Raw genomic sequence first — 13222 nt, forward strand, 5'->3', positions numbered from 1 at the left:
GGTTAAGGTTATGGTTAGGGGTTACGGTTAGGGTTAGGGTTATGGTTAAGGTTAGGTTTTAGAGGGTTATGGTTATGGTTACGGTTAGGGTTAGGGTTAGGGGTTAGGGTTAGGGTTAGGGTTAGGGTTACGGTTAGGGGTTAGGGTTACGGTTAGGGGTTAGGGTTAGGGTTAGGGGTTATGGTTAGGGTTAGGGTTACGGTTAGGGATATAGATGGGGTTAGAAACCCCGGGGGCCTGTGACCCCAGCGTCCCAGGGCCACAGGCAATGCACTGGCCAATCCGGGTCCATCCAGGATTCCACCCGCTTGCATGCCAATCCCCAACTGGGGCTTAAGTTAAAGAATTTCTTTTGTTTTTCAGGGGCGACGGAAGAGAAGGATCCAAGGAGAGTCGAAGACACAGGTAAGTGATCCGGAGGAGCAGCAGGAGGAGCGACGACACAGACAGGTAAGTACTATTCCTTATATACATCCTCACTGAGGGTTATTGACTAAACATTATATATTCTTCTCCTATGCTATAGCTCAAACGTGGCTGACCAGACCTACGCCGGCTGAGGGTTAGGGTTAGGGTTAGGGGTTAGGGTTAGGGTTAGGGGTTAGGGGTTAGGGTTAGGGTTAGGGTTACGGTTAGGGGTATGAGAAGGTTAGACATGGGGGTATTTTGGGGTTAGGGCTCAGGATTGGGGTAAGGGTTAAGAATTTGTGGTAGGGGTAGAGAATGGGGGATAGGCAAGTACTAGGGGTAGGACTTGTGGTATGGGGAAAGGGGTTAAGTTTAGGGGTCGGAGGTCGGCTGGGGGTTAGGGCAGGGCCTAGGGTCGGAGTTAGGTTTTAGGGTTAGGGAAGTGGTTTGGGGTTAGGGTTTGGAGTGTTTTAGGGTTAGGGAAGGGGTTTGGGGTCAGGGTTAAGTTTAGGGACCGGAGGTGGACTTGGGGTTAGGGCAGGAATAGGGTTGGAGTTGTGGTTTAGGGTTAGGGCCTGGAGTTTGGGGTCAGGGTTATGGTTTGGGTAAGGGTTAGGGTTAGGGTTAGGGGTTAGGGTTAGGGTTAGGGTTAGGGTTAGGGTTATGAATAGGGGTCGAGACCCCTGCCTGCACCCTGGCATGCCAGGGACACAGTAATGCACTGGCCAATCAATCAGGTTCATCGGTGCATCAGCCCGCTTACGCCCCAACACATCATCCCTTTAAACAGGGTTTGAACATGCATAATTATCCCCATAGTAAAGATTGTCATTTCTTACCTGATTTCCTTCAGGGGACGGTGGCGATGATGTCGTGGAAGGTCCAGGAGAGCACTAGCACCCGGTAGCTCTCTATGGGAGACGGTGGCCGCTTACGGAGCCGACATTGTGACGCCAACAGGTTTGTGCCCTTCCCTGCAGCTAAAGTACCCCGGGGTCCATAATGTGTATGGGGTTTCGCCTAAATCGGATGTTGCCCCCTCAGATCTGCATTCCAATGTGGTTCAACAGCGTGGTGGGCCTTTAACCTCAGCCTACGCCGGTCCGCCTTCTCCCAGATCTGGCTATCTGCCCACTATAGGCTGGCAATCACCTGTGACGTCAACAACCGCTCACAGGCCTTTACCTCCCGGCGAGCAAGCCCTTATGGGATTAATGGTGGCCACTTACAGAGCCGACATTGCAGCACCAACAGGAGAATACACCCGCGGCATCAGCAGTAACTCACAGGCCGACCTCCCAGCGGGCAGGCCCCACGGTATAAGTGGTCGCCACTTACGGAGCCGACACCGAGGCGCCGACAGGAGAAAACACCCGCAGCGTCAGCAGCCTCCCACAGGCCGTTACTTCTCGGCGGCAAGGTCCCATGGGTTAAGTGGTCGCCACTTACGGAGCCGACACCGCCACGCCGAACAGAAGACAACACCCGCAGCGTCAGCAGCCTCCCACAGGCCGTTACTTCTCGGCGGCAAGGTCCCATGGGTTAAGTGGTCGCCACTTACGGAGCCGACACCGCCACGCCGAACAGAAGACAACACCCGCAGCGTCAGCAGCCTCCCACAGGCCGTTACTTCTCGGCGGCAAGGTCCCATGGGTTAAGTGGTCGCCACTTACGGAGCCGACACCGCCACGCCGAACAGAAGACAACACCCGCAGCGTCAGCAGCCTCCCACAGGCCGTTACTTCTCGGCGGCAAGGTCCCATGGGTTAAGTGGTCGCCACTTACGGAGCCGACACCGCCACGCCGAACAGAAGACAACACCCGCAGCGTCAGCAGCCTCCCACAGGCCGTTACTTCTCGGCGGCAAGGTCCCATGGGTTAAGTGGTCGCCGCTTACGGAGCCGACACCGCCACGCCGAACAGAAGACAACACCCGCAGCGTCAGCAGCCTCCCACAGGCCGTTACTTCTCGGCGGGCAGGTCCCATGGGTTAAGTGGTCGCCACTTACGGAGCCGACACTGCTGTGCACCAACAGCCGCTCACAGGCAGTTACTTCCCAGCGGACAAGCCCCACGAGTTTAGAGGTCGCCACTTACGGGGCCGACACTGCCACACTGACCGGTGCTGCGATCCCCCGTTCGACACAACGGCCTCTCACAGGCAGTTACTTCCCAGCGGACAAGCCCCACGAGTTTAGAGGTCGCCACTTACGGGGCCGACACTGCCACACTGACCGGTGCTGCGATCCCCCCGTTCGACACAACGGCCTCTCACAGGCAGTTACTTCCCAGCGGACAAGCCCCACGAGTTTAGAGGTCGCCACTTACGGGGCCGACACTGCCACACTGACCGGTGCTGCGATCCCCCGTTCGACACAACGGCCTCTCACAGGCAGTTACTTCCCAGCGGACAAGCCCCACGAGTTTAGAGGTCGCCACTTACGGGGCCGACACTGCCACACTGACCGGTGCTGCGATCCCCCCGTTCGACACAACGGCCTCTCACAGGCAGTTACTTCCCAGCGGACAAGCCCCACGAGTTTAGAGGTCGCCACTTACGGGGCCGACACTGCCACACTGACCGGTGCTGCGATCCCCCGTTCGACACAACGGCCTCTCACAGGCAGTTACTTCCCAGCGGACAAGCCCCACGAGTTTAGAGGTCGCCACTTACGGGGCCGACACTGCCACACTGACCGGTGAGATCCCCCGCGCGACACAACGGCCTCTCACAGGCAGTTACTTCCCGGCGGGCAAGCCCCATGGGTTTAGTGGTGGCCACTTACAGAGTCGACACCGCGATACCATCAGGCGACATCACCCGCGGCACCAACAACCGCTCACGGGCCTACCTCCCGGCGGGCAACTTCCAGGGTGAGGCCTACCTCCGGACTCAATCCACATCCATCTAACGCCAAACACAATCCCAATAAAGCTAATTGGCTAAAGCTGTGTACCACCTCCTTCCCCTGTAGGGGTTTGAGGGAGACATATGGTAACACAGTGAAGAAAAGTTTTAGATATGGGGGTTATTTAAACCCTCCATAGGTTTAGATGTGGTAGTCATTTTAATCCTCCACAATCCAATGTTGGGGGGCATGTTAGTCCTCCCCAAGTAGGATTTTAGGCCATCCAGTGCCAAGCACCTTTCCACTAGCATAAGTAAACTGATTGTGTTGTTTAATTAACACAGCATGAAAAGAATAATAAAGCCAATACCTGCAGCATTGTGTCCCACGTCCTTCCTCTGTAGAGGCTTAAGGAGAATGAAGGTGACACAGAAAGAGAAACAGACATTGCCCCAATAAAGTTTATCCATCCAGTGTTGTGTCATGCATCCTTCCTCTGTAGAGGCTTAAGGAGAATGAGGGTGACACAGTGAGAGAGTAGAATACAACCCCTGTAAAGTTGATCCATCCAATATATAGTGTGTCCCACATCCTTCCTCTGCGGAGGCTTAAGGCGAATGAGGGGAGCACAGTGAAAAGCAGTTTTTATATATGGGGGTCATTTAATCCTCCACAATTTTAAAAGTCATTCTAGACCTTATTATAATTATATTTAATGGTTATTTAATCATTAATGATTTTAAAAGTCATTTTAGACTTTGGTATATTTATATTTAAATGTTATTTTAGATAAAGTGTTAATACATTTACATGTGGGGGTAATTTGACCCTCCATCATTGTAAAAGTCACTTTATACACTAAACATTTTTATAATGGGGATATTTAACCCTCCAACACTTTCAAAGTCCCTTTGGACGTTAATATATTTATAATGGGAGTTATTTAACCCTCCATCATTATCAAACATGTCCAGACTATGAATTGTATAAATAATTAACCCCCTCCAGGGGATGTAACCCAGTTGGATTACAATCAGGGGTGTATGGGTTCGAGGCCCCAAGTACAGTTGCCCTTAGGGTTTAGACTAGCTTAGGGTTTGGACCCCAAAGTAAATTATCCTTAGGGTTAGGATCAGAGGTGTAGTTTAGGTTCAGGGCCCTAAGGTAAATTATCCTTAGGGTTAGGGGTGTATTTGAGGTTAAGGCCCTAAGGTCAGTTATCCTTAGGGTTGGGGGTGTCTTAGGATTAGGGCCCTAAGGTAAATTATCCTTAGGGTTAGGCATCACAGATGTGCGTTTAGGTTTAGGGCCCCAAGGTAAGTTATCCTTAGGGTTAGGCATCTCAGATGCGTTAAGGTTAGGGCCCCAAGGTAAATTATCCTTAGGGTTAGGCATCACAGATGCGTTTAGGTTTAGGGTTAGGGTTAGGGTTAGGGTTAGGGTCAGGGTCAGGGTTAGGGTTAGGGTTAGGTTTAAAATTAGGAAATTCTTACAACATATCTTAGATATTGTAGGTGCACGGGCAACATTCACGGCTTTTTCCTGCTCTAATTCCCTTTATTCCCTTCAGGTTCCCTGATCGGGATGTATTTGTCCCCAACGGAGACGGCGGTCAAGGCGGAGTCGGCGGAGGTGGAGACATCCCCTGGTCAGTACAATATCCCTTTAAATGGGCTCATGAGCAATCTAGCCTTACTGACCCATGTTTAATTTTTTATCTTATCTAGGAACGGCGGAGACGGCGGAGACGACGAGGACGGCGGACGCGACGGAAATAAGGTAAGTCCCTGGTAAGTATGGTGTCCCATTAATATGGTTAGAAACCCTTTGATTGAACCGGTTTTAAGGTTTTATAATTGTTACCTTCTTTACTCAGTAAAATGTGTTGTAGTAGAAGAAAGAACAAGTGGTTAGACCAACAAAAATTAAATAAAATGCTATTATTTTATCAACAGAGTATTTTTTCAACTGTGTGGAATGTCCCAAGCAAGGAAGGCAGGTAATACCCTACTTATTTTTATTCCCTATAAAGGAGGCAATCTAGGATCACCGGATAGATCCAGTTTCCTGCATTCCTGGAGAAAGGTAAAGAGAGAGGAAAATATAAAGAGTGCAAAGGAAAGAAAAAAGACGAAAGAGGGAGGTTTATGTCATAAAATGAGGGTTATTGTAAATGACACTGATTAGAGTTAAGACTGAAGATTAGGATTATGGTTTAGGTGGAGGTAGAGGGTTCCAATAATAGCAATGTTACAAAGTTAGGGGTTAGGAACTGTGGTCTAAAGTCTAGGGTTAGGGGTCAGGATAGAGGTCAAGGGTTAGGGGTTTGGGTCTGCTGTCTAAAGTCTAGGGTTAGGGGTCAGGATAGAAGTCAAGGGTTAGGGATTTGGGTCTACTGTCTAAAGTCTAGGGTTAGGGGTCAGGATAGAGGTCAAGGGTTAGGGGTTTGGGTCTGCTGTCTAAAGTCTAGGGTTAAGGTTAGGGACAGGGTAGGAGTTAGGGGTTAGGGCCTACTGTCCCCTGGTTAAGGTTAGGGTAGTGTCAGGGGTAAAGGGATTATCAGTGTTGATGTCAGAGTAAGCAGTAACAGATAAAAAGTGCAGAGAAGAATGTCCAGAGCAGGAGATACCACTGGCAACTGGCAGTACTGCAGTTTTAGAAAGAAACCCTTATCAATGACCACCAGATAGGCTTTCAAAAATACTTTATTATTTCCTCCGGGTCCTGCAAGTCCTAAAAAACCAAATAGACAGTCTACACTGTATTGATATATAATGTGCCACCATGTGGCTATAGGGTACCCAGCAATATTAGGGTTAGGGTTAGGGTTAGGGTTAGGGTTAGGGTTATATGAAGGGGTTAGAAACCCCAGGGCCTGTGACCCCAGCGTCCCAGGGCCACAGAAATGCACTGGCCAATTCGGGTCCATATATCCACCCGCTTACGTGCACTCCAAGCATTCCCCAACTGGGGCTATAAATATTAATAACTAATGGTGTTGTTTGTCTTTTTGCAGGGGCGACGAGCCGAAGAAGGACCAAGGAGAATCCCGAACCCCAGGACGACCCGGAGGAGCAGCAGGAGGAGCGACAAAGCCATCAAGGTAAGTATTAACCGTAAACTAACCCGTAAATATGTCCACTGGACTTTAACTATGACTTTCCACCTCATTTTCAGGTTTACCAGTGCCGGACACCCAACAGCTACTGGCCTGCGAGGGATATGACATCTTACCGTGGCCTCGTATCTCCCCCCGGTGTCCCCCGGGCGGAGTCACTAGAAAGGTCCAAAACACCCCCCAAGGTCAATCCACTGCCATCCTGGCCGAATAATAAGTGATAAAGAATAATCTCACCACCACTGTGTCCCACATCCTTCCTCCACGGAAGTCAGATGGAAATGAGGGGACACAGTGGGGGATTCTTATATATATGGAGGGGGAGGGGCCAAAGTAAAAAATCTTTAAAGGGGACCCGGCTACTAGCCTTATGGTCAGGGTAACTTAGGGTTAGGAAACCGGCTAAATAGCCTTGGGAAGAGGGACTTAGGGTTAGGGACCCGGCCACTAGCCTTATGGTCCAGGGAATTAAGGTTAGGGAACAGGCCTACTGGCCGTAGGGTTAGGGACATTAGGGTTAGGGATCCGGCCTCCTGGCCTTAGGTTAAGGGTTAGGGTGGGAGTTTAGGCCTAGGTGGGCCATATTTTAAACTAAATTTTTTGATTAAGGCCTAGTTGGGCCGTATTTAAACTAGATCTGGTAGTCACTGACCTGTCCAAATGTGGGTTACAAGGTCAGGCTCCAACGCGTTTCTGGCTGCCATGCCGTCATCAGGGAGCCGGCGGAAAAATTAGCTAAGGCCTAAATAGGCGTATTCATTGGCCGTGACACGAAGAAGGTGGATAGAGATGGACCCGAATGGCACGGGCTGGTTAGGGTTATATGAAGGGGTTAGAAACCCCAGGGCCTGTGACCCCAGCGTCCCAGGGCCACAGAAATGCACTGGCCAATTCGGGTCCATATATCCACCCGCTTACGTGCACTCCAAGCATTCCCCAACTGGGGCTATAAATATTAATAACTAATGGTGTTGTTTGTCTTTTTGCAGGGGCGACGAGCCGAAGAAGGACCAAGGAGAATCCCGAACCCCAGGACGACCCGGAGGAGCAGCAGGAGGAGCGACAAAGCCATCAAGGTAAGTATTAACCGTAAACTAACCCGTAAATATGTCCACTGGACTTTAACTATGACTTTCCACCTCATTTTCAGGTTTACCAGTGCCGGACACCCAACAGCTACTGGCCTGCGAGGGATATGACATCTTACCGTGGCCTCGTATCTCCCCCCGGTGTCCCCCGGGCGGAGTCACTAGAAAGGTCCAAAACACCCCCCAAGGTCAATCCACTGCCATCCTGGCCGAATAATAAGTGATAAAGAATAATCTCACCACCACTGTGTCCCACATCCTTCCTCCACGGAAGTCAGATGGAAATGAGGGGACACAGTGGGGGATTCTTATATATATGGAGGGGGAGGGGCCAAAGTAAAAAATCTTTAAAGGGGACCCGGCTACTAGCCTTATGGTCAGGGTAACTTAGGGTTAGGAAACCGGCTAAATAGCCTTGGGAAGAGGGACTTAGGGTTAGGGACCCGGCCACTAGCCTTATGGTCCAGGGAATTAAGGTTAGGGAACAGGCCTACTGGCCGTAGGGTTAGGGACATTAGGGTTAGGGATCCGGCCTCCTGGCCTTAGGTTAAGGGTTAGGGTGGGAGTTTAGGCCTAGGTGGGCCATATTTTAAACTAAATTTTTTGATTAAGGCCTAGTTGGGCCGTATTTAAACTAGATCTGGTAGTCACTGACCTGTCCAAATGTGGGTTACAAGGTCAGGCTCCAACGCGTTTCTGGCTGCCATGCCGTCATCAGGGAGCCGGCGGAAAAATTAGCTAAGGCCTAAATAGGCGTATTCATTGGCCGTGACACGAAGAAGGTGGATAGAGATGGACCCGAATGGCACGGGCTGGTTAGGGTTATATGAAGGGGTTAGAAACCCCAGGGCCTGTGACCCCAGCGTCCCAGGGCCACAGAAATGCACTGGCCAATTCGGGTCCATATATCCACCCGCTTACGTGCACTCCAAGCATTCCCCAACTGGGGCTATAAATATTAATAACTAATGGTGTTGTTTGTCTTTTTGCAGGGGCGACGAGCCGAAGAAGGACCAAGGAGAATCCCGAACCCCAGGACGACCCGGAGGAGCAGCAGGAGGAGCGACAAAGCCATCAAGGTAAGTATTAACCGTAAACTAACCCGTAAATATGTCCACTGGACTTTAACTATGACTTTCCACCTCATTTTCAGGTTTACCAGTGCCGGACACCCAACAGCTACTGGCCTGCGAGGGATATGACATCTTACCGTGGCCTCGTATCTCCCCCCGGTGTCCCCCGGGCGGAGTCACTAGAAAGGTCCAAAACACCCCCCAAGGTCAATCCACTGCCATCCTGGCCGAATAATAAGTGATAAAGAATAATCTCACCACCACTGTGTCCCACATCCTTCCTCCACGGAAGTCAGATGGAAATGAGGGGACACAGTGGGGGATTCTTATATATATGGAGGGGGAGGGGCCAAAGTAAAAAATCTTTAAAGGGGACCCGGCTACTAGCCTTATGGTCAGGGTAACTTAGGGTTAGGAAACCGGCTAAATAGCCTTGGGAAGAGGGACTTAGGGTTAGGGACCCGGCCACTAGCCTTATGGTCCAGGGAATTAAGGTTAGGGAACAGGCCTACTGGCCGTAGGGTTAGGGACATTAGGGTTAGGGATCCGGCCTCCTGGCCTTAGGTTAAGGGTTAGGGTGGGAGTTTAGGCCTAGGTGGGCCATATTTTAAACTAAATTTTTTGATTAAGGCCTAGTTGGGCCGTATTTAAACTAGATCTGGTAGTCACTGACCTGTCCAAATGTGGGTTACAAGGTCAGGCTCCAACGCGTTTCTGGCTGCCATGCCGTCATCAGGGAGCCGGCGGAAAAATTAGCTAAGGCCTAAATAGGCGTATTCATTGGCCGTGACACGAAGAAGGTGGATAGAGATGGACCCGAATGGCACGGGCTGGTTAGGGTTATATGAAGGGGTTAGAAACCCCAGGGCCTGTGACCCCAGCGTCCCAGGGCCACAGAAATGCACTGGCCAATTCGGGTCCATATATCCACCCGCTTACGTGCACTCCAAGCATTCCCCAACTGGGGCTATAAATATTAATAACTAATGGTGTTGTTTGTCTTTTTGCAGGGGCGACGAGCCGAAGAAGGACCAAGGAGAATCCCGAACCCCAGGACGACCCGGAGGAGCAGCAGGAGGAGCGACAAAGCCATCAAGGTAAGTATTAACCGTAAACTAACCCGTAAATATGTCCACTGGACTTTAACTATGACTTTCCACCTCATTTTCAGGTTTACCAGTGCCGGACACCCAACAGCTACTGGCCTGCGAGGGATATGACATCTTACCGTGGCCTCGTATCTCCCCCCGGTGTCCCCCGGGCGGAGTCACTAGAAAGGTCCAAAACACCCCCCAAGGTCAATCCACTGCCATCCTGGCCGAATAATAAGTGATAAAGAATAATCTCACCACCACTGTGTCCCACATCCTTCCTCCACGGAAGTCAGATGGAAATGAGGGGACACAGTGGGGGATTCTTATATATATGGAGGGGGAGGGGCCAAAGTAAAAAATCTTTAAAGGGGACCCGGCTACTAGCCTTATGGTCAGGGTAACTTAGGGTTAGGAAACCGGCTAAATAGCCTTGGGAAGAGGGACTTAGGGTTAGGGACCCGGCCACTAGCCTTATGGTCCAGGGAATTAAGGTTAGGGAACAGGCCTACTGGCCGTAGGGTTAGGGACATTAGGGTTAGGGATCCGGCCTCCTGGCCTTAGGTTAAGGGTTAGGGTGGGAGTTTAGGCCTAGGTGGGCCATATTTTAAACTAAATTTTTTGATTAAGGCCTAGTTGGGCCGTATTTAAACTAGATCTGGTAGTCACTGACCTGTCCAAATGTGGGTTACAAGGTCAGGCTCCAACGCGTTTCTGGCTGCCATGCCGTCATCAGGGAGCCGGCGGAAAAATTAGCTAAGGCCTAAATAGGCGTATTCATTGGCCGTGACACGAAGAAGGTGGATAGAGATGGACCCGAATGGCACGGGCTGGTTAGGGTTATATGAAGGGGTTAGAAACCCCAGGGCCTGTGACCCCAGCGTCCCAGGGCCACAGAAATGCACTGGCCAATTCGGGTCCATATATCCACCCGCTTACGTGCACTCCAAGCATTCCCCAACTGGGGCTATAAATATTAATAACTAATGGTGTTGTTTGTCTTTTTGCAGGGGCGACGAGCCGAAGAAGGACCAAGGAGAATCCCGAACCCCAGGACGACCCGGAGGAGCAGCAGGAGGAGCGACAAAGCCATCAAGGTAAGTATTAACCGTAAACTAACCCGTAAATATGTCCACTGGACTTTAACTATGACTTTCCACCTCATTTTCAGGTTTACCAGTGCCGGACACCCAACAGCTACTGGCCTGCGAGGGATATGACATCTTACCGTGGCCTCGTATCTCCCCCCGGTGTCCCCCGGGCGGAGTCACTAGAAAGGTCCAAAACACCCCCCAAGGTCAATCCACTGCCATCCTGGCCGAATAATAAGTGATAAAGAATAATCTCACCACCACTGTGTCCCACATCCTTCCTCCACGGAAGTCAGATGGAAATGAGGGGACACAGTGGGGGATTCTTATATATATGGAGGGGGAGGGGCCAAAGTAAAAAATCTTTAAAGGGGACCCGGCTACTAGCCTTATGGTCAGGGTAACTTAGGGTTAGGAAACCGGCTAAATAGCCTTGGGAAGAGGGACTTAGGGTTAGGGACCCGGCCACTAGCCTTATGGTCCAGGGAATTAAGGTTAGGGAACAGGCCTACTGGCCGTAGGGTTAGGGACATTAGGGTTAGGGATCCGGCCTCCTGGCCTTAGGTTAAGGGTTAGGGTGGGAGTTTAGGCCTAGGTGGGCCATATTTTAAACTAAATTTTTTGATTAAGGCCTAGTTGGGCCGTATTTAAACTAGATCTGGTAGTCACTGACCTGTCCAAATGTGGGTTACAAGGTCAGGCTCCAACGCGTTTCTGGCTGCCATGCCGTCATCAGGGAGCCGGCGGAAAAATTAGCTAAGGCCTAAATAGGCGTATTCATTGGCCGTGACACGAAGAAGGTGGATAGAGATGGACCCGAATGGCACGGGCTGGTTAGGGTTATATGAAGGGGTTAGAAACCCCAGGGCCTGTGACCCCAGCGTCCCAGGGCCACAGAAATGCACTGGCCAATTCGGGTCCATATATCCACCCGCTTACGTGCACTCCAAGCATTCCCCAACTGGGGCTATAAATATTAATAACTAATGGTGTTGTTTGTCTTTTTGCAGGGGCGACGAGCCGAAGAAGGACCAAGGAGAATCCCGAACCCCAGGACGACCCGGAGGAGCAGCAGGAGGAGCGACAAAGCCATCAAGGTAAGTATTAACCGTAAACTAACCCGTAAATATGTCCACTGGACTTTAACTATGACTTTCCACCTCATTTTCAGGTTTACCAGTGCCGGACACCCAACAGCTACTGGCCTGCGAGGGATATGACATCTTACCGTGGCCTCGTATCTCCCCCCGGTGTCCCCCGGGCGGAGTCACTAGAAAGGTCCAAAACACCCCCCAAGGTCAATCCACTGCCATCCTGGCCGAATAATAAGTGATAAAGAATAATCTCACCACCACTGTGTCCCACATCCTTCCTCCACGGAAGTCAGATGGAAATGAGGGGACACAGTGGGGGATTCTTATATATATGGAGGGGGAGGGGCCAAAGTAAAAAATCTTTAAAGGGGACCCGGCTACTAGCCTTATGGTCAGGGTAACTTAGGGTTAGGAAACCGGCTAAATAGCCTTGGGAAGAGGGACTTAGGGTTAGGGACCCGGCCACTAGCCTTATGGTCCAGGGAATTAAGGTTAGGGAACAGGCCTACTGGCCGTAGGGTTAGGGACATTAGGGTTAGGGATCCGGCCTCCTGGCCTTAGGTTAAGGGTTAGGGTGGGAGTTTAGGCCTAGGTGGGGTTAGGGTTAGGGTTAGGGGTTAGGGTTAGGGTTAGGGGTTAGGGTTAGGGTTAGGGTTAGGGGTTAGGGTTAGGGTTAGGGTTAGGGGAAATTGAAAGTCCGCAGGTGGGGGTTTGGATAAAGGATAGGGAAAGGATTTGGGGACTGGAATTGGATTTAGGGTTAGGGACTTGGTTTGGGGGCAGGGTGTATGGTTATTGGGGTCGGGAGTTGGGACTGGGGTAGGGGGCAGTGGCTTAGCGTTAGGACTAAGATTTAGGGTTAGGGCTGTGGTATGGGTAAAGGGTTAAGTTTGGGGTTAGGGCTGTGGTTAAGGTTAGGGCTGTGGAAGGGGTCAAGGGTTAAGTATAGGGTTAGGACTTAGATTTAAGGTTAGGGCTGTGGTATAGGTAGAGGGTTAAGTTTGTGGTTAGGGCTGTGGAAGGGGTCAGGGGTTAAGTTTAGGGTTAGGACTTAGATTTAGGGTAAGGGCTGTGGTATGGGTAAAGGGTTAAGTTTTTTTTGGGGGGTAGGGCTGTGGTTAAGGTTAGGGCTGTGGAAGGGGTCAGGGGTTGTGATTTGGGGCAGGTTTTGGTTTTGGGATTAGGGCGTGGATTAGGGTAAGGGGAACCCCTCTGCTGGCTTCAGTGCACTGTCCATCTATGCCGCGTGACCCCACCTAATCTACCTCTCATTAAGGCCTCTAGGATGCAAAGTATTCAATTTATAGATCCATAATTTTTCTGTTCTTCTTCTTTGCAGGGTGGACCAGTGGGGATTCGACTGGAGGACTGCGACCCTGCAGGCCTCCCATCCATGATCCCGGAAGTGAC

General features: G+C 50.8%; 1 protein-coding gene across 1 annotated transcript; it reads left to right on the top strand.

Moving 5' to 3' along the window:
* Positions 1 to 3170: 3170 nt before the first annotated feature.
* Positions 3171 to 12248, top strand: LOC140589094 (uncharacterized). Its single transcript, XM_072711708.1, has 14 exons — positions 3171 to 3282; positions 4828 to 4905; positions 6274 to 6360; positions 6435 to 6560; positions 7365 to 7451; positions 7526 to 7651; positions 8456 to 8542; positions 8617 to 8742; positions 9547 to 9633; positions 9708 to 9833; positions 10638 to 10724; positions 10799 to 10924; positions 11729 to 11815; positions 11890 to 12248. Exons 1-14 carry the CDS (start codon positions 3171 to 3173, stop codon positions 12042 to 12044), a joined length of 1497 nt encoding a protein of 498 aa, XP_072567809.1. The 3' UTR covers positions 12045 to 12248.
* The last annotated feature ends 974 nt before the right edge of the window (positions 12249 to 13222 follow it).

The sequence above is a fragment of the Paramormyrops kingsleyae genome, chromosome 4, assembly GCF_048594095.1.
Source record: "Paramormyrops kingsleyae isolate MSU_618 chromosome 4, PKINGS_0.4, whole genome shotgun sequence".
Classification (NCBI taxonomy): Eukaryota; Metazoa; Chordata; class Actinopteri; order Osteoglossiformes; family Mormyridae; genus Paramormyrops; species Paramormyrops kingsleyae.